Genomic DNA, 20,536 nt, shown 5'->3' on the forward strand with positions numbered 1-20,536 from the left:
GGGGGCTGTTTGTTTTGTTCTAAGGAGTTATGCAAGCATAGCTGTAAAGAATAAATTAAAAGCGCAGGTTCCAGCACCGGCTGCAGGAGAGAGGTTTTGATTGTCTTCTGTGCATTATAGATGAAATGCTTTTCATACGCTGAACTCCGCCGTGGATTGTCTCATTGCTGTGCATTCAGAACTTCATAAAAAGTAGGAAGTCAAGATGAAGAGCAGGGTGACACAAGTAAATGTAAGTGTTCTTAAACCTAAGTTGTGGGGTTTGATTATTCCCTTATTGCTGGTGATTAGGTTTGCAGTTGATGTTGTGTTAAATAAAACTCCCTGAATGTAAAGCAAACAATATCCATAATTGACAGCAGCTGTTTACAAGAGAAATATTACTATGAAGTCGGTGAATTACTGTTGTCTCTAATGCTTGTTGTCCTAACAGTGGCAGTTCTGAACGTTATTAGCATGTAATGACATAAAGTAATTGGTGAAAAGTGACTGAATGAATGATGGCTCAACAAAGAACATAAGCACATGGAGGAATGGGGAAAAGAGGTGTTGAAAAATCAACAGTGATGTTAAAATGAAAAGATAAAGGGGCAGGAAGTAGCAGTTAATGTGGCAACTGTATTTCTTACTGTGAAGGGTAAAGCTTTCCCTTTTAAAAGCTGTGTGGTACATTTCTGAATGGATGGGAATGATTTTTAGGAATGCAAGAGGAAAAGTGGGTTTAAAATTACTCCTCTAAAATGGTGGTTTAGAAATGCCATGTTTGTAAAGTACACTACAATTGGGACAGGTTAGCAGAGCAATACTCTTCTGATGCGCTGTCTCAGATCTATAGTTTTTCTCTGCCTGTGTTTCTAGAGTTCAGCCCTGCATAGGCTTCTTCACTCTTTTGGTTCCAACTTTTCTGATTGAAGTGTTTTTTAATAGGGATGCTTGAGGGACAGGTTTGATACCTTCTCATGTTTTCCCAATCTGGTGGTTATGGTAGTGCTCCCTCATCTGTCAAAATAAGCCAGTTGGCGAAAGCACACTGTTTGGACACTTTCCATTAATAATTTTGATCAAAATGGACAAGGAAGAAGGCTAACTTATGGCAGAAAGCCTGGTCACAAAGAGCTGAGGGTGACAAGTTCTTCAGCAAACATAGCTCCTTTTGCAAGAGACATGAGAACTGCCAAATAGAGACATCTGTATCATTGTTTTATTTCTGTGAACATGTGCCTTTTTTGGTCTGCTTGGGCAAAGGTAGATGATGTGGAACTCATGAGAATGGATCATCCTAAAAAGGCCCACCTCTTCCCATCTGCTAAATATTATTCAAATACAGTAACTGTTCTGTGTTTTTCAAAGACTTCTATTACCAGTTTCTTGGAAGCTTAGGATATGGTCTTGCATTTTATTATTTTGGGAAAAAAAGCCCAACAACTTAAGGACTCTTTTTAACCTTGAATTATTTCAGTGATCTGCTACATGGTATAGTCCCACAAATGAGTATTGAAAGGGGAAGAAGACCATGGTGAAAGTATGGGAATTTCTTGTACTAGCTTTGTCATCAAAGGTAATGTTACTCTGGAATTAAATTGCCAGATGGATGTTCTTTTGTAGGGATGCATACACCCGGTAAATAATGCAATGCATTTGGTTTATACTATTGTCTTGGTTCAGGCAAGATAATATTGGGAATAATTTTAGCACAGTGTTAGAAATGTACCCTGGAGAAGACTATATTCTAGGATATGTTATAGCCGCCTGAAAAGTATAAATATGTATATTTACATGTATATACACACCAGTTTGAGTGATAGCAAGTCAGTATCATCGGTCTATTGATAGGATGATGCTCATAATTTTTGTGTTGCTATTATTTCTTTAGGAAGCCTCAGTCAATGTTGATTTTACTTGCACAGCTCATTGTAAACACCACACTTGCCATTTAGTAAAGATACTTTTCTTTCTAATTAAGTTTTTGGAGATCGTTGGGTGTTATTGCCCATCGGGGTCTACTTATGTGCTGGTTTTGGCTGGGGTAGAGTTAATTTTCTCCACAGCGGCTAGTGTGGGGCTATGTTTTGGATTTGTGCTGGAAACAGTGTTGATAACACAGGGATGTTTTCGTTACTGCTGAGCAGTGCTTACACAGAGTCGAGGCCTTTTCTGCCTCTCACCCCACCCCACCAGCGAGTAGGCTGGGGGTGCACAAGAAGCTGGGAGGGGACACAGCCGGGACAGCTGACCCCAGCTGACCAAAGGGATATTTCATGCCATATGATGTCATGCTCAGCATATAAAGCTGGGGGAAGAAGAAGGAAGGGGACAATGTTTGGAATTATGGCATTTGCCTTCCCAAGTAACTGTTAGGTGTGATGGAGCCCTGCTTTCGTGGAGATGGCTGAACACCTGCCTGCTGATGGGAAGCAGTGAATGAATTCCTTGTTTTGCTTTGCTTGTGTGCACGATTTTTGCTTTATTTGTTAAACTGTCTTTATCTCAACCCACGAGTTTTCTCACTTTTACCCTCTGATTATCTCCCCCATCACCCTGTGGGGGGAGTGAGCGAGTGGCTGTGTGGTGCTTAGTTGTTGGCAGGGGTTAAACCATGACAGCTTATGAAGAAGGTGGTTAGTAGAATACAATGCCAACAGTTTTAACTGGGTTCTTTAGTGGGGCAAAAACTAGTGTGCCAGCATGTAATGGATAGAATGCCACTGCAACAAATGAGATGAATATTTCTGCAAAAAGTTCAGTCAAGGTGCATAAGCAAGTCCTTGTGATGAGTTTCTGCATCAAGGTGAAGTATTACCTATTTCACAGCTGATCACTGGCTGATAACATAAGATTGTGGTTCTGAAAAATCATAGAATCATAGAATCATTAAGGTTGGAAGAGACCTCTAAGATCATCAAGTCCAACTGTCAACCCAACACCACCATGCCCACTAAACCATGTCCCTAAGCGCCTCATCTACACGTCTTTTAAATACCTCCAGGGATGGTGACTCAACCCCTTCCCTGGCCAGCCTGTTCCAATCTTTAACCACTCTTTCAGTAAAGACATTTTTCCTCACGTCCAATCTAAACCTCCACTGGCGCAACTTGAGGCCATTTCCTCTCATCCTATCGCCAGTTACTTGGGAGAAGAGACCGACATCCACCTCGCTACAGCCTCCTTTCAGGTAGTTGTAGAGAGCAATGAGGTCTCCCCTGAGCCTCCTTTTCTCCAGGCTAAACAACCCCGGTTCCCTCAGCTGCTCCTCATAAGACTTCTTCTCCAGACCCCTCACCAGCCTCGTTGCCCTTCTCTGGACACACTCCAGCACCTCGACGTCCTTCTTGTAGTGAGGGTCCCAAAACTGAACACAGTATTCGAGGTGCGGCCTCACCAGTGCCGAGTACAGGGGCACGATCACTTCCCTGCTCCTGCTGGCCACACTATTTCTGATACAGGCCAGGATGCCATTGGCCTTCTTGGCCACCTGGGCACACTGCCGGCTCATGTTCAGCCGGCTGTCAACCAGCACCCCCAGGTCCTTTTCCGTCAGGCAGCTTTCCAGCCACTCTTCCCCAAGCCTGTAGCGCTGCATGGGGTTGTTGTGGCCGAAGTGCAGGACCTGGCACTTGGCCTTGGCCCATCAGTCCAGCCTGTCCAGGTCCCTCTGCAGAGCCTTCCTACCCTCGAGCAGATCAACACTGCGGCCCAACTTGGTGTCGTCTGCAAACTTACTGAGGGTGCACTCGATCCCCTCGTCCAGATCATTGATAAAGATATTGAACAAGACCAGCCCCAAAACTGAGCCCTGGGGAACACTCTTGTGACCGGCCGCCAACTGGATTTAACTCCATTCACCACAAATATTATCATATTCACCACAATATTATCATAAATAATATTTTAAGGGAAGAGAGGGCCCTTACAATGAAAGTATGGAAGTCAGAAAAGCTGCTGCTTAGCTGTACCAAAGTAGTTTTTCAACATCTTGATGAGGTCAGTGCCTTTCTATGTGTGTTGTAGATGCTGTCAGACTCCAATTTTTGTGTGTGACTCCATAATTCTATGTCATGGTTCAGACCACAGAATTTACTGTAAACTATTTAAGTGTTTATCGCTTAAACAATCCTACAAACTTACATTTCAAAAATCCAGAATTAAATTTACTTCCAGGATCTGTCAAGTGGAACAGTGTAACTTAGATGTTTATAATGTATAAAGCTAGGAATAACTCATGAGAAAATAAATCATGGTTAGTGAAAAGGAGGAAGGTAAGGAAAAATTATGCAATAAAGGGGATCTTTAGGAGAGAAGAAAAGACACTCTTCAAACAAGAAGTGGTAGAATTCTGTTAATGGTATTGCATGTGATGCAACAAACTGTAAAATGGCATATTGAAGAAGGGGGCAGGAAAGGCAAACCAAAGGCCTATCTATTCTAATCTCCAGCAGTAATCAATAGCAGATGCCTTGAAACGTTTAGGAACAGGGCAACCAAAAAAGTACTCAACCCACATACTCTCCCAGTGTCTGCCTATTTGCAGCTTCCTGAGCCAGATAATTTCTTCAGTAACCCATGTGAATTTTTCTTCAGTGTTTGTCCAGTCTCTTGAACGCATGTAAGCATTTGGCATCTGTAGCATCCTGTGGCAGGGAGTCCAGCTGCTTAACTACTTATTTAGAACCAGCTCTCCTTGTCATAACTGACTGCCATCAGCTTTCTTTGATGACCCTTACTTCTTGTGAAGGAGTAAGGAACCCAAGACATGGAATGCTTTGATCTCAAGATATATGTGCTTACAGTAATTAACATATGTTGGAGCTTGATTTTTTTTCTTTGTTTTCTTAAAGCATGGTTCCAGTTACGAAAGGAAGGAAAACTACAGTTCACGCCAAAGAAGTTTGTCTCCAGAGGACAGGTAGAATGATTGATTTTTATATCCTACAATTCTGTATATACAACTCACATAGTGAGTTAGCTATGTTTAAAAAAAACAAAACAAAACAGGTTCTGTTTCTTTTTTAATGTTACCATAAGTAAGCAGTGAAAAATAAGTGTAGGTTTAATAAAATACTTGAACATCAATATAGCAGTAGTTAAATAGATTTGTTATTAAAACTAAATCTTTAAAAAATCCTTAGCATTCAGTTAAATTGCCATGGGACTTGAAAATGGAAATTAGATGCCAGCTTTTTGCTTGGGCTCGCATATTGCTGATACCACAATTGTCACTTTAGAGCAAGATTATTGATGCCAGCAGGAGGTGGAGAAATATCATTTCAAGTGCAATCTACCAAGGCATGAGATGAACCCGTTTACTTTTATTTTTATATTTTAATTGGAATTAAACCTCTTGTACTAAACACAATATCATTTTTTTCTAATAGTGTCTATTCTGTTTCATGCTACACGGGCAAAAGTAGGTGGAACAAATGAATGCATATGTTCCAAGCAATGCACAGTGCTGAATTTACCTTTGGTATTTGATGTTCTTACCATTTAGCATTTAAGTTCTAGGAGGAGCTTCCTTTTACAGTGCTTCTCTTGATTTTTGATTATTTTTTGCTGACAACAAATTATTGTAAGAGGAGCATCTTCTATTTGAATGATGTGTATATTGAAACTCAGGTTGCAGAAGTGGAACAGTTAGTATATGTGTAACATTGTGTTGCAAGTAAATATTAATAGCATTGCTTTTCTAATCCTATTACTAAGAATTTTATGTCTTGGGTTGCAAGTAGGGATACAGAGCGTGACAGGACTCCATCTCCCAGAAAGAGAAGGTACTCTGATGACAGCAGATATGATCAGGAATATTCAAGAAGGGAATACTATGATGACAGAACTTCAGAAGGAAGGTGAGTATCAAGCCCTTTCTTAATCAGTAATAAAATAATCATTTTAGAGTAATACGTGAAAACTTTTCATGAACCCTTGGGTGTTTTGTGGTTGGTTTTTTTTTTTTTAGAAGGATGGAAAGGGGGAGAGAGAGGCATCATGAGAAATGGGAGGAGAGAGAATCTGATCGAAGGAAGCAGAGAAGATACTCATCACCTGATCGTAGGAGTCCAGAGAGGTCGACAGTCCAGAGCTCAGTTGCTCATGACGAGACCACTTCAAAGAAGAAGAAAGAAGAAGTGGATCCAATCCTTACTCGCACAGGTGGTGCGTATATTCCACCTGCCAAGCTCAGGATGATGCAAGAGCAAATCACTGATAAAAATAGGTGAGTCGAAAGTAACATATTAGAATTTTTACTGAAAAGTAAAACAGTAAAGGGTTTATAGTGAATATTGGCGAAAATAGGATACATTTTGAGGGCTGTGATCATTCCTTTGAGGGTATATTTTTATCAGAAGAAAGGTAGAAGAATCAGATTATGACTGTACCTGCTTCTGCTGCAAAGTGCAAATGGAAAAGTGGGATACAGAACATAACGAGGGTTTTTTTAGAATATCTTAGAAAAACTGAACATAGTGGGTTATACCATATCTGCGAAGAATTACATTTTGATATATCATGTTGGTTCAGTGATTTCCTAGTAGTTAAATGTATAACTGTGAACTAGTCTTCAAATTTATGCAGTGATTATTTTCTTACCTATTTTACTTATTACAACTTAAATTCACGTTTTCATATTTATATAAAAATTCACTCGGTGCTACCTCAAATTCGTGCATCAATAATTTGTGATACCTTTGTAATAGTTTGGCATATCAGAGGATGAGTTGGGAAGCCTTGAAGAAGTCGATCAATGGCCTTGTCAATAAAGTGAACGTTTCTAATATAGAAAATATCATTCATGAGCTCCTTCAGGAAAATATTGTTCGGGGAAGGTAAGTCTTAGTATTTTAAAACAATTCTTTTGCTTTCCTGCTAATATGTGTACTGTTCATGTGTACATCACTGTGTGCTATGTGTAGTGTATGGATGCTAGTCAGATTTGAAAATTAACCTTAGGCTATATTGTCCTATGCAGAGTAGTCCCCTACTTGGGGAAGGGGCCAGCAGGGAAGGGATTGTGTGCTTGGAGAAAGAGGAGTGCAACAGATAGTATATGTTTCCTTTTCTTGAAGGTTTTGCCTACGTATTTTACTTGAATGACTTGGAATTTACAGTGTCTCTGTCTATTTACTTTTGTATTCCGCAATTTTTTTCTGTGGGACAAATAATATCTGTAGCCAGTATTTAGCAACACAAGTTTTACTACAGTTATCTGGCTGAATTGTTTATTGTTGTAATGTAGAGAAAAGATTATTATGTTATTTGAGCTCAGTACTAAGTCATGGTGACTGCAAGTACTGTATGATGACTCTCCTTGCTTTAATTTTGATGTCAATAGAGGTTAAATATGCTAGTTGAAAGGAGTATGGCTTTCTTGGATTGGCTACCATTTAAACAAACAAAGCCAAACTACCACCAACAAAAAAAGCCTCTGAACAAAATATCCAGAAATAATTCTGTTACATTTCAAGCAGATAGCAACACTTTTTCTGTCACAACTTAATCAGTGTTATTTCAGGAGGTTATAGCTAAGGAATGTGTTGCTTTCATGTATGTCATACCTGATGGGAAGATCAGAATCCTGCAAATAGCATAAAAATAACAGAAGAGAGTTAAGTAAAATCTAGAGAGTGAGCAAGTAGTTCCCAAATGTGATTGCTGTTGAAAGTAATAATGACGTCTCGAACAGTCTGTGGTAGAACTGCTTTTTACTTGCCTGCATTTCATGTCCCCAAAACTTAATTTTCATACAAGCAGTAATATTTTAGTTTAAAAATGAGCTTATTGAGTATTTTTAGAATACACTTGTCTCTGGAAGTTTTGTGTGTGGCTTATAAGCTTATTAACTTCAAAATAATGTAGATGGAAAGTGGCACCATTTCCCTTCTTCTTACACTTAATTTTGACTTCCAAATTTGCACAAAGGTGTGTATAAATGTAATGACATGAAGTTTTACCTAGCTGTAAAGTGCTTTTCTGAGTTTTCTAACTAGAGGGTAAATAGGATCTGAACCAGACCAGTTTCAGTTTGTAAATGAGAAGGAACTAATAGTTTCAAAATGAAATATTCTGTTTCTGTGCACTAGTATGAAATGAGTTCTATTCCATTTGTCAACTCCAGAGTAAGTAGGAATAAGGTCCTGACGCAGTTTGTGTTTAGTACCATGTAGGAGGTTTTTTGGAAGACTTCAATAGATCACGGGGAAGATAGAGTTGGATACTAGTGCACACTTTGAAGATTCACGTTTGGAGGGCTTTTTTTTTTGCCTCACCGATTTGTAATGGACTAATACAGCAAAAGTCAAATTCTATGTGCGAAAGCATTAGAAAAAGCAAAACTGAGAGGGGGAAGAAGTCTCAGATTCTTTTTAGACTTTAGTCTTGATATAAATGTAAGAGAGACTGTTAGTACAATAGAAGAGCTATTATCTCATGAGCCCTGTGTTTACATTCATTTAGGCTCTAAGTAGTAGTCTTTTACAATCAGTTCTCAGTTCCAAAACATAATAATTATGTTGAAAATACGCAGTTTCATTTGAGAAAAGCATTGAAAAGCATTACTTTGTCCATTCTGGTTTTACTGAACATTCAGTTTTGTTACTGCTAGGTAGCTCTTTATTGTTAGGGACCTTCTATGGAAATGTAATTTTTATTTCTTAGAAGTTTGTTTTGCTTGTTTAAGTTATCATTATACTAGAACACAATTCTGTGTTTTTCATAAATAGTTGCAGATCAGATGTTTTTTTGGTCACAAACAAGATTTTGTTTTTTCAGCCGAGGAAAAGAAGCAACACAATCATACAAATTTCAAAGCTAAGAAGAGCCTGCATTGGGGTTAAAAAGGGATAATTGCAGGATATAAGATGAAGACTTTTTATGTGCTTATTTTCAAATGTAGTTCTAATAGGAACAGTATTTAATGAAAGATAAGGTATCATTTTAAGAATTTTTTTGGCTCAGACACATTTGAGCAGCACATTTTGCAAAACTCCATTTGTGGCATGATAAACAACGGTTTGAAAATGACCATCTAGTATCTTCTAACTATTCCAACTGTGTGATACTATTCTATGTGTTATGTACTGAATAAAAACATCAAAGGTTTTGTTACCAGAAAAACCTTAAACTTAATGTATTTTTACAGGGGATTGCTGTCTAGATCCATTTTGCAAGCTCAGAGTGCCTCTCCAATTTTTACCCATGTTTATGCAGCTCTTGTGGCAATTATCAATTCTAAGTTTCCAAATATTGGTGAATTGATTCTCAAGAGGTTGATACTAAATTTTCGCAAAGGATATCGCAGAAATGATAAGGTATGTAAAATGTGAAGCAGCAACATGCTGAAACTTGTAATTCTGCTGCGTTAACCTTGTATCAAGTGTGTTCAAATTACATACTTCTAAGGAACACAACCAAGACCTGTGGGTCGGGACCTCTCATTAGTACATTAGGTATAGTAGTATTAGAGTACCATGAAAGCTTGACAACCTATTCTGAGTTGTTACTGTGATTAGTTTTTTTTAAGTGCGTACAGTCCTAACTGTGAACAACTATCAGTATCCCAAAATAGTTAGTTTCATGACTTAATTTGATTGAGATGCACAAATTTTAGTAAGTAGATTTTTTTTCTTCCATATAAGCTGTGTTAAAATTTCCTATTTTATTTGTTTTGCAGCAACTCTGTCTAACGTCTTCAAAGTTTGTTGCACATTTGATGAATCAGAACGTGGTATGTTACTTCATGTTTCTACTTAATCCAAACCCTATGTGGCTATTTCTTTAGTTTCAAGACTGCAGTAGCCTAAGTGAAGATGCTCTCCCTGTTCTAAAGGTTACTGAAAATCTGAGTTCAGGTGTCCTTTTAATGCCTGCTGTAAGTTGTTAGGACCTTTTCTAAAAAGACATTGGTAATTGCCTATGCAGTTATCATTGCTTACCATTGCACTTATACTCCAGGGCTTCCCCAGACTTCGTAAATACGTTTGAGTTAGTATTCAGGCAAATCTTGATGCAAAGCAAGCTTCACCTGAGGCTCTGTCCCACAGATCTTAAACAGAGTTTTCTTGCCACACTGTCTTCTGACTTCTGTGTAGGCAGAACTAGACTGTTGCATCTAAATCAAATTTGTATCCAGCTCTATGCCACTTTTTTATGTGTTAAATTGGAGTATCCTGATTTCTAAATAATGGCAAGAAGCAGTGTTTCAGGCATGCATTGGCAATATACAGCATTTTAGTAAAGAGGAAACTAATCTGAGATGTGCCATTTGCTTACATGCCTGATCCTGGAAGACCTGATTTAATTATAGGCACAGTGCACTTAGAACTAGTTTCTGTAACATGAGTGCTGTTTTATTTGCTTCTTGGAAATGCATTCTATCTTTTTCTTAATGGCAAAATGTTTTTCATTGCTTGCTTTTTCATTTCAATAGCATAGTCACGTTCACTACAAAGTTGGTGTAAATACAGGTGGTAAAATTGTATTTGAAATTTTTACTTCCTCTTAATTAGCTTTGTCCCACTACTGTTGCCTAGTGTGTGTGATTAAACAAGTGTGTTGTGGCATCCTCAAAGGCTGGACTGCTCCGTCAATTAAATCACTGTAATAATAGTGTAACATGGTACATTCTAATTCTTTACTGATATTCTTTCCATAGGCTCATGAGGTTTTATGTTTGGAAATGCTCACTTTGCTTCTTGAAAGGCCTACTGATGACAGTATTGAAGTAGCAATTGGATTTATTAAAGAGAGTGGGCTCAAATTAACAGAAGTTTCTCCTAGAGGTATTAATGGTAAGTATAATTAGCCAGACCACTTGTCTTTTTGGTGTTTGTATTAGTAAGTCCTTTTCATATTTACATTTCTGGTTTTTTTCAAAGCAATCTTTGACCGTCTTCGACACATTCTGCATGAATCTAAAATTGATATGCGTGTTCAGTATATGATAGAAGTCATGTTTGCTGTACGGAAGGATGGCTTCAAGGATCATCCCATCATTCCAGAGGGATTAGATCTAGTGGAAGAGGAGGATCAGTTTACTCATATGTTGCCGTTAGAAGATGACTACAACCCAGAGGATGTTCTTAGTAAGTTAGAAACGGAAGATAATTCTATGACTGCATTCCCCGTGAAAACAAATTTAAGATTAAATATTCATTGTTTTCTTCATTTTGTATTTTAAATAAAGATTCTCTTTTATTTTAAAGATGTTTTCAAGATGGATCCGAACTTTATGGAAAATGAAGAGAAATACAAAATGCTGAAGAAAGGTAGGGGGGTGTGTGTATACGTGTTTTATATATAATATTTATAAAATATTTATATAAACACTTATTTATAGGGCATTTACTTATCCAACTATTCTTACCAACCTTTATTTAACAGTGGGTGATATTTGTGTCCCAGATAACTGTCTTGCAGTTCATCATAGACCTTTCCAATGTATTCCTGCTATTTTCTTCAGTGCTGTTTCTCCAGCTATGTTTTCATTTGGTTATGATACACCTGTTTTTTTTGGCTCTGCCGCATTCTCCACCTTAGACACCCTTCCACTCTTAGGTGTTGGATCAGGTTTTTTTGGTAATGAAACTACTGTGGTCTGTATTCCTTTAATCTGGGATACTGCTCTTTCAGAAATTCTTGATGAAGGTGACAGTGAATCTGAAGCAGATCAAGAGGCTGGAAGTAGTGAGGAAGATGAAGAAGAGGATGAAGAGGAGGATGAAGATGGTAAGTGTATGACTGGCACCTTACTAGTGATTGTTTGGTTGTAGATTGGCACCTTACTAGTGATTGTTTGGTTGTAGATGAAACAGGAAAAAGCTTAACTTGTTACACGTTTTGCAAAACTAAGAATGTTCAAATGTTAAGGGATGTTTTAATCTTAAATTATTTCAGAACTAAGTGTTTACTAGCAAATAGGATAAAAGTAATGGTCTAAAAGGAAGCATTCAGCACAGGCAGAAAATGAAAGGCAACTTTGCCTGATTGTTCTTGACTATACCAGCTTCATGTGAGAAAAGCCTTGCAAACATAAGACATTAAAAATAATGAACAGGAAAACACTTCTTTAAAAACTAGCAAAGGCAACCTTTGTGGACACTTTCTAGTGCTCTATCATATTTTTAAGTCACTTTCAAAATCAGAATGGGTTTTCTTACAACTGTATTTACATCCTCTATATCTCTCTCAGTTCAGTTCAGCCCCCTTTCTTGATCTTTAGTGGAAACAGACAGCGTTTACGCATTTTCAAAGAAGGTATTTGATTCCCAGGAAAAAAAATTGATGGATAAGCGTAACTGAAATGTTTGTGCAGACTGTGTGAGTAATTGAAAAGCCAGCCAAGTCTGATTCTTGTAGAATACCAGGAATTAATTTCCTCACCAGTTTGCTGGAGTATTTCACAGAAGAGCAGAGCTTCCAGGCTGATGGAAAGTATGAGAATTCACATAACTTTTCATCGTTTATTGCTGTTGCCAAACTTCAAAAGAATGAAGGAATAGTGAATATCTTATGAAGGTGTTCCCAGAATGGTTGTAGTTTGGAGTGGATTTTTCTACACTTGCTCCAGGACAAAACAGAACTTTGCAGAATGCTGTAACATAGATCCTACACACTACAGAAACACAGAATTTCCTGTTAAAATCAGGGAGGCTACATTGTATAGTTAAAATATGCAGAAAATACCTTGCTAATAATGTAGACAAGAAATGTTAAACCCAGAGGTTGCAGTGGCTAAGTCACGTGAAAGATCTTTAAAAGGGGAGTTATCCTCTTAAAACTGTATCTCTAAATATTTACTTGTTAGTTACAGATGAGGCAAATACTGATTTTTATTTTTTTTCCTTCTCTGTAAAAATAAATTTAAAAGAATACATAAACCTGCTAAACAGTCCTAAATATTTCTAGAAGAATTATTATATAGTGTGCTACAGACTTAGTAAATAGAGCTGTTCTGAGAGATTACATATATCTGCCTTAATGTTTACAAAACCATGTTTTTCTTTCCCAGGTCAGAAAGTTACTGTCCATGACAAAACAGAAATTAACCTGGTCTCCTTCCGTCGTACAATTTATCTTGCTATTCAGTCAAGGTAAATAAATATAATTTGTACACATATGAGTGTAGTTCTTTTGAAATGGCTGAACTGGAATTCTTTCTTTTCAAATTCTTTTTTTAGTGTGCAATTTTTTAAAAAAAAAAAAAGGAAGTGTTCTTTATGGAGCCTGACCTAATTGTATAGTATACAGCAGACTATTTTGACAAATAGGTATGCAAATTCTCATTCTGAGAAAAATCCTGTTTCAAAATGTTTGAGGAATGCACTGGGACTTTTCTATGAGGATTGCATTTGTAAATTTTTATTATATTTGTAATCAAAATTTTCTGAGTGAACGAAAGTCAGCGATCTTCAGTTTATACAGCATCTTAAGAATTTCTGAAGAAAATATGTGACACGCTTGAAGTAGAGATGATGTAGAGTTTCTCCACTTCTGAGAGTAAGGAGTTCTGCAGTGTGGTACTCTTTAGGCCTGTTGCCATCTGCATTGTTTGGAAAATAAGTATACAGATACCAACCCTGAAGTGTACTGTATTTGTACTCATCTTGAGAATGAAATCCCCTTGCAGTACATGGCACAAATAATCAAAACATGATGGTATAACTCCTGTGTTGCCTGGGTAAAAGGAGAGATTCATCTGTTGCATTCCACTCAATTCCATCGTTAGAAGTACACATGGCCCACAATATTCTGCAGGTCTGAACCTGCATGAGGAGTGACATAATGTAGTTGTGGTATTGATCGTTAGACATATGAATTAATACCATGCTGAGATGTATGAAAAGCTCTTAAATTTCTCGAAGTTACTGTTCAGTGCTTTTTTGCCATACTTAAGTTTGTTGATCTTATACTTGGGTGGGGGGAGGTACTTACTGGTAGCTAAAGTCTCTCAATATGCAAGAACGGGAGTGCAAAGAGAAGAGTGTGGTATATACTGGTTTTGGAGCTTATGTACAGTGCTTGCATTTCAGTGTGTTTCAGGGTGTGCAAAATGAGCTCACATGTTTGTGTTTTGCTAAGTTTTGTAAGATGATGTAATAGTAATAATGATACGAGTCATCTTGTTTTCAGATTGTCTGCAAATGACTTTGGATTAATTTTCAGATATGAACTCATGAAATAAAAAATGTTTATTAAAAAAACAAACAAAAAACCCAACAAAACAAACAGCTTTCTGAATGTTAATGAGATACTTTATTTCAAAGCAGTTGAAGTTTCAGCACCAACAATCAATATAATTCTGAAATGTTTTTAGCGTAATGTATGTTGCACAAATAATAAGTATTTTTTCTATTGTTGCAGCTTAGACTTTGAAGAATGTGCTCACAAACTGCTGAAGATGGACTTTCCCGAAAGTCAGACTGTGAGCCTTGCTTCTTACTCTTTTTTTTTTGTTAACAATATTAAGAAATAGTGCTATGGTAGTATCTAGAATCCTTACTCTTGTCCTGGGACCTAGTTTGTATAACAAGCAGATGAACGAGTGATTCCTTAGAGCTGCTGTTCCCTAAAATGAGTCTTACAATCTTTAGAGCAAATAGGCTGACACATATTCCATAAGATATTTGTCTTATGCAATTGCTTCTTTCTGTCAAGCAGCTCAAATGTTTGCTCATAGCCTGTTTGAAAAGGTTTGTTGCTTGGACTGTTGAAACACTTACCCTATGACAAAATTACTGTGGCATGGCAGTCATTCTCAGAGCTCTGTCTCTGAAAGAACTCAGAGTTGAAGATCATATTTGCAGGCAGCTGTAGACTTTATCAGTGGGGCTTGAAATTTAGCATAGTGCTAAAAGAATGTGTTGTTTTGTTGCTTTCACAGTCCTTTTGGATTAATAGTGTATTGAATTAAAGCAGTTGTAAGTATGATTGCTTTGTTGTAATCTTGGAGATCATCAGACAAAATCTGTTTTGTCTTCAGACACTCTTTGTAAGATCAATACAATTGGTATGTTTTCAAGTAAAGGAAACTCCTTCAGCTAGTACTTATACTAGATCCTGGTAGAATGTAAATACCCATCTAATTTTATAAACAGCTTTTCAGTCAGCTGTAAGCTATCATAATGAGTTGCACTTGACAGAGCTGTTAATTTTCTTGTGGCTTTAATTATCACTATAGTCTGTTTTACTTGAAACAATATGTGTAGAAGTAACCTTATTAGTGTAATAGTAACTAGTAAGTGGAGATCTGGGCTACAGTTAAGTGTTCTTTGAAAACTTGGTTTAATCTAGTAATCAGAAAATGGTTTGCGTATTATTTTTTCAGTTCTTGTACTATTTTGTTACTAAGCAATTTACATGGAAGTAAACTAAGAACTCAGATGATTGTGTATCTTTTTAGCTAATTCTTTAATTATGTGCATGAAGTGCAATACTAAGCATGTATAGGATTATGATTCCCAGTGAAGCATAACCTGAAGAATTCTAAAGAAAAAAACCCTGTTTTCCAGCATATCAATTCAGCTATAAAGAATAGAGAGAACAATCTAGAATATATGTGCTAGATCATACAGTGGAGATATAATTTGTGTAACACTGCTTGTTAGGTAACTGCTCGGAGAACTACTCAACTGTTAGTATTTAATACCGTTGGAGTCTCTGTCAACTACAAACTATTCTGTGGGCAAGATCTACTCGGAAAAAATAAATTTAATGGGGGAAGGAAAAAAACAACCCCAAAAAACAACTTATTAGTCAGAATCTTAGGTGCATAAAAGTAGATTTTCTTTCACCACTTTATTTGGGTTTTTTTGAGATTTGGCTTAATATTTGCTGCCAGGTTATTTTCTTTTGCTTTCTGTGAATCCTCTGCTTGCTGCAGATCAAAATAACCAGACATACACAGATGAATTTAAGGTGCTACTTTTCATATACTTTATGGGGTGCTAATTTACTGAATATTAATCTTTTTATATTACATAATCCTGTGAAGGGCTTTACTTCTGTCTCAGCTTTGAGAAACTATATTTCCCCTATCAATCACAGATTAAAAATACATGAATGTTACTGTATGCAAAAATAAATGTGCAAACATGTTTGGTTTTCCTGTTGCACTGCAAACACAAAAATTGTTACTCCTAATTTTGTAGGAGAGCTCTCAGAGCAACTCCCAGGTCTAGTTTTGAGACTTAAAGTGTGGGTAAATTGAATATATATGGAACTGTTGGGAATCAATTAAATACAATGCTAACTAATTTAGAGTACAGTAGCTTTATGACCAGCAGCACTATAATCTCTGAAATGTTGCTACTGACTTTCATGTCTCTTTAGAGAACAAATGATTGGAGAAGACAAAATACAATATCCTACTAGCTGTCTAGTCAAGTCTCTAGACAATATTACTTTGTTCCCTTAACATCTTATTCCAACAGATCCTTTCCTATCACTTTGTGCTTTGGAAAATGTGTAAAATTCACTAAGCATCAGTTTTCAATATTAAAATGTATAGCATTCTTTGAAAACTACTACATTCAGATGAATAAAAATTTATGTATTTGAATATTACAGTTTGTGGTACTTAGATAATTTATTTTGGTTAGCACACCACCCTATTAAAAAAAAAAAAGAATCCAAGGTGATGTAATTATGATCCAGCTGCAGTTGCCATGAATGAGATGCTTTTAAAATAAATGCAGAAGTGTTATTTTTGGCATTTTATGTGCGTGTGCAAGTATGTATCTATCTAAAGAGATAAAAATAAATTAGTACCAACCTATGATTCACTACTAGTTGTAGGAATTACTACAATTCAAGATTCAAAACTGCTGTAAAACTGCATCATCTTATCACATGAGGCATCTTCTTTGTGCTGATTTTCTTTTTTCCCTAATAATCATTATTACTTTTCACCTCACCTTAATCAAAGATGTGAGAGCTTTGACTTGCTCATTGTATAGATTTATAGCTCCTAAGGAGTGTTTATGGGGGCAAAAAGAAAATAATGAGGTTTCCTGATCAGTGTGAGAGCAGAAAGAACAACCAGATACAGACAATAAAATTATTCAGGGATTTATGGGGCTCGAGTCTGTCCATGTGGATAAAAAACTGAATGCACTCAGCAGAAATTTCTGATTGAATTAACTGCCAGTTTCTAAACAAGAAAAATCATCTTTTATTCTTTCAAGTTAATAACTTCTGATTGAAGCCGTTAGTGAATTGATTCCCACTGCCTTCATTATCAAAACAAACCACAGGATTATTTTTTTAGCCATAAAGCACTTTTTTGGGCGGGTCTGTTTTACTGAAAGCTTCAGCAACTTGTATTGCAGGATGATGTGTCTTTATCTGTAATTTCTTTGCACCTTATGATTCAAAGCTTTAACCAATCTTGAGAAATTCCTGAAATGTTTGCTGAACTCTTGGGTGAATCTTCAAAGTTTTGCTTATGCTTGTAAGAAGATTGTGATTTAGTTCAAGTGTAGGAGAGGTGATAATGTCATGGTTGGTTTTTTCTTACAGTGAAAAGACCCTGTAGGTAAAGGCCCATTCTGTATGCCAACTCCTACTATGAATGGTGGTTATCATGAGAAGCAGGTGCTAGAGTGTTTGACTGAAGTATCATTTAATGCAGTTTCTATTGCTTAAAAATCAGGTGAAACTTAAAATTCTAGTTTCAAAATTTCTGCTCAAATTAAGTCTAATTTCATAGTAACTTCATGTTTTCCTTCTGGAAGGCTTTACTTAATGAAATCAGCTTTCTTTAATTTTTGTCATTAAGACTGTTTTCCACAGGTTTTGAGTAGTGAATTGTCAATTAAATACAATCTAAAAACTAATAAGAGTATTCAAAACCTAAAGACAGACATGAACGACAGTTTTGAGACTAATACAGTCTTAACGACTTTCTTGCAGGTTAATTGTTCTGGAAATCTTTATGTACAGAGATTTCCGGCATGATTTAGCAGGGCTGAGTTCAGGAATATATTTAGCAGTTTTTATCAGTGGTTGAATTATCAGATTATCGTGTCACGTTAGCTGCTGTGCAACCCAAGTGTTTGTATGGTTAATACCGATAATGGACTGTCGCACAGCTCTGACTCACAGAAAGAGGATTAAGGTTCAAATGGATCATCTACGGAATAGAACAACAAAATACTGCTTTTCGGCACTGCAGTTAGTACCGACTGCTGATTGTGATCAATCAGGGTTGTGATGAGAACTAAACTTGTATACAGCAATGCTTTAAACTTTAATTAAATTAAAGCCTCTTATATAAGACTATCTGCCCCTCAATGCAGTTATCCCAGACAAAAGGAATGGGCCACAGGATATTTTTTTTTTTAACTTAAAAAGAGAAAAGTTATTGTAGGCATAGCCTTCTTGAAAGAATTATGCATGCATTTGACACATTTTCATTTTTACAGGATGGTGTCACACTTGCTCAAAACAGTCCTAGTTGGAGGGGTGGGTGTCAGTGTCTCTCTTGTGCTATTTATGCATCGAGTCTTGAAGATAACAGAAGTACTTATTTTGACTTGATATTCAGTGAGAATGTAGTCCAGAAAACTGTTATAGAGTGGAATGGTCTAAAACTGATAATCATGTTCTGATCAAGTTGATGATTTCTTATATTCATCAGTTTCCTTTGTTATTGTAGGGCGTTGCAACTGGTAGGTTTGGCAACTGCACCATGATTAGTTCACAGACTTGCTACTGCCTGTGAAAGATGATCATCCTCAAGTAGGTTTCCTGTCTCTTGAAGCAGGACTTTTTGTGGGCCTGAGATATTGGATCAATCTGAATTTTAATAATTTGTCAAAAAAAAAGTACATAGCAGTAGCTCTGACATTGAGGTTAAAAGTATGTTTAATTGGAGTTATATTAATGCATAAACTTCCTTTATTTCCCTGCTTCTTTTGTTGTTGTTAATGTCTGGAAGTATAAGTCTGATGACATGGATATATCTAATTTTCTGAACTATATACTATTTCAGCCTGGAGTATCATAGCATTTAGTTCAGATTTTTCATTAAATTCAACTGTACTTTTCAAATACATTGCCTTAAACTGACAAGTTCCATCAAAATCAGAATGATCTTATTCTCAAACTGCTCATCTGAACATCATCTCGGCTCAAGGCATTAGTTGTCTTAGTTTCCAGATGTTTTGGTATCATAAATAACAGTAGAATAAGAACTTATTATATATTATATAAAATATAATATGTAATTAATATATCATTTTTAAAAATTTTTAATTCTTTAAAAACATTGATAGCTGAATGTTTGTAATATGCTTCAAAACTTTTGAAAGAAGCTGGCCCTCAAGCCTGATTTCCTTTGTGTTGATAAGGACTGTGTGTGCTTACAGCTGTTTCTTAATCCAAGGTGCAGTAACTAATCCCTACCTACAGGGCATAGTTTCTTGAACTGTTTGGCTATCTCTATGACCTGTATGACCCTGGGAATACTTTTGACAGTCCATCAATTTATAGGGTGTTTATTCAGTACATAAGATACATAGATTATATGGCTTGTGAACTATATCTTTAAAATGGAAATAATATATTTGATGCCAGAGATGTGTAGATCACAAGTTGAAAAGCAATCTGAAGTCTGTTTCTCAGGAGTCTTCAAAAGGTGTTGAAGAAAGAAAGGAATTATTAATGTTATCCATAGCCTTGAGTTTGAGGTGGGTCCACAATCCCAGTAAGAATTTGACATTTTTCAAGTCAAAGTGTTGATTTGTATACTTGTTTATATTATGTTACTGTCTGGCCATTTTACACTGGTCAAAGTTTTTACAAATTACATAGTATTTTTGACTTGGTTTTCACACATGTAGGAGCCTCAGAAGACTACAACATAATCAACCAAAACCTGGTTCTGAACACCCTATAGTTAGGATATAAAATTTTGATAGACAAGATCTTGCTTCTTCAGTCGCTTTAATTTGTGTAACATACAGTGCCACTGACATCAGTGTAATCCCTGAAGATATAGAACATCAGAAAATGCACATATAGGTGCAGAATCTGGATATTGAGTTAAAATTTGGAAAGACCCATTAGTGGAACCAGTTTACCCTCTTTCATTCTCTCCAGTTAATAACGTAGATTACATATTTAAAATTGAAAACAGCTTCTAAATAGTTCAGTAGATGTGAATGAACTAGTTGCTTTGGCTGACCTGAGATTTCTTTAATGACCTGAAGGATGGAATAGGGGTTACTCTTAATAGGCTTGTGGGTCGTACAAAGGGGCTGAGCTTTGACAAGAGAAATCATCTAAACATATAGATGGATTATTCAAAATATCACTTGAAATAATTAGTAATGGATTAAAAGAAGTCTTTAAAACCATACCTATGTGGGATGAAGTCCCAGAAGCACAACTTAAGTTTTTAGAAGAACTTTAATTACATGATATCTATTAGATAAGATTATTTTAAGCATATGCTTATAACTTTTAATGAGTTTACATTTTTCAGCTCTTACTGATCTTTTCTACCAGAAATTTTTTTTAAAAAAATCTAAGACTAATTTTCAGC

General features: G+C 36.3%; 1 protein-coding gene across 1 annotated transcript in view; it reads left to right on the top strand.

The window, feature by feature from the left end:
• The first annotated feature begins 126 nt into the window (after nucleotides 1-126).
• Nucleotides 127-20,536, top strand: part of CWC22 (CWC22 spliceosome-associated protein) — a 32,844-nt gene continuing 12,434 nt past the window's right edge. Inside the window, exons 1-13 of the mRNA XM_009332306.1 lie at nucleotides 127-232; nucleotides 4,836-4,903; nucleotides 5,727-5,843; nucleotides 5,954-6,211; nucleotides 6,693-6,821; nucleotides 9,134-9,302; nucleotides 9,665-9,718; nucleotides 10,646-10,781; nucleotides 10,869-11,075; nucleotides 11,196-11,258; nucleotides 11,623-11,718; nucleotides 13,001-13,082; nucleotides 14,353-14,413. Coding sequence (XP_009330581.1) covers nucleotides 206-232; nucleotides 4,836-4,903; nucleotides 5,727-5,843; nucleotides 5,954-6,211; nucleotides 6,693-6,821; nucleotides 9,134-9,302; nucleotides 9,665-9,718; nucleotides 10,646-10,781; nucleotides 10,869-11,075; nucleotides 11,196-11,258; nucleotides 11,623-11,718; nucleotides 13,001-13,082; nucleotides 14,353-14,413 — 1,467 coding nt within the window. The 5' untranslated portion in view covers nucleotides 127-205. The remainder of the gene's footprint in view (nucleotides 233-4,835; nucleotides 4,904-5,726; nucleotides 5,844-5,953; nucleotides 6,212-6,692; nucleotides 6,822-9,133; nucleotides 9,303-9,664; nucleotides 9,719-10,645; nucleotides 10,782-10,868; nucleotides 11,076-11,195; nucleotides 11,259-11,622; nucleotides 11,719-13,000; nucleotides 13,083-14,352; nucleotides 14,414-20,536) is intronic.

This window comes from Pygoscelis adeliae, unplaced genomic scaffold (assembly GCF_000699105.1).
Source record: "Pygoscelis adeliae isolate BGI_AS28 unplaced genomic scaffold, ASM69910v1 Scaffold160, whole genome shotgun sequence".
Classification (NCBI taxonomy): Eukaryota; Metazoa; Chordata; class Aves; order Sphenisciformes; family Spheniscidae; genus Pygoscelis; species Pygoscelis adeliae.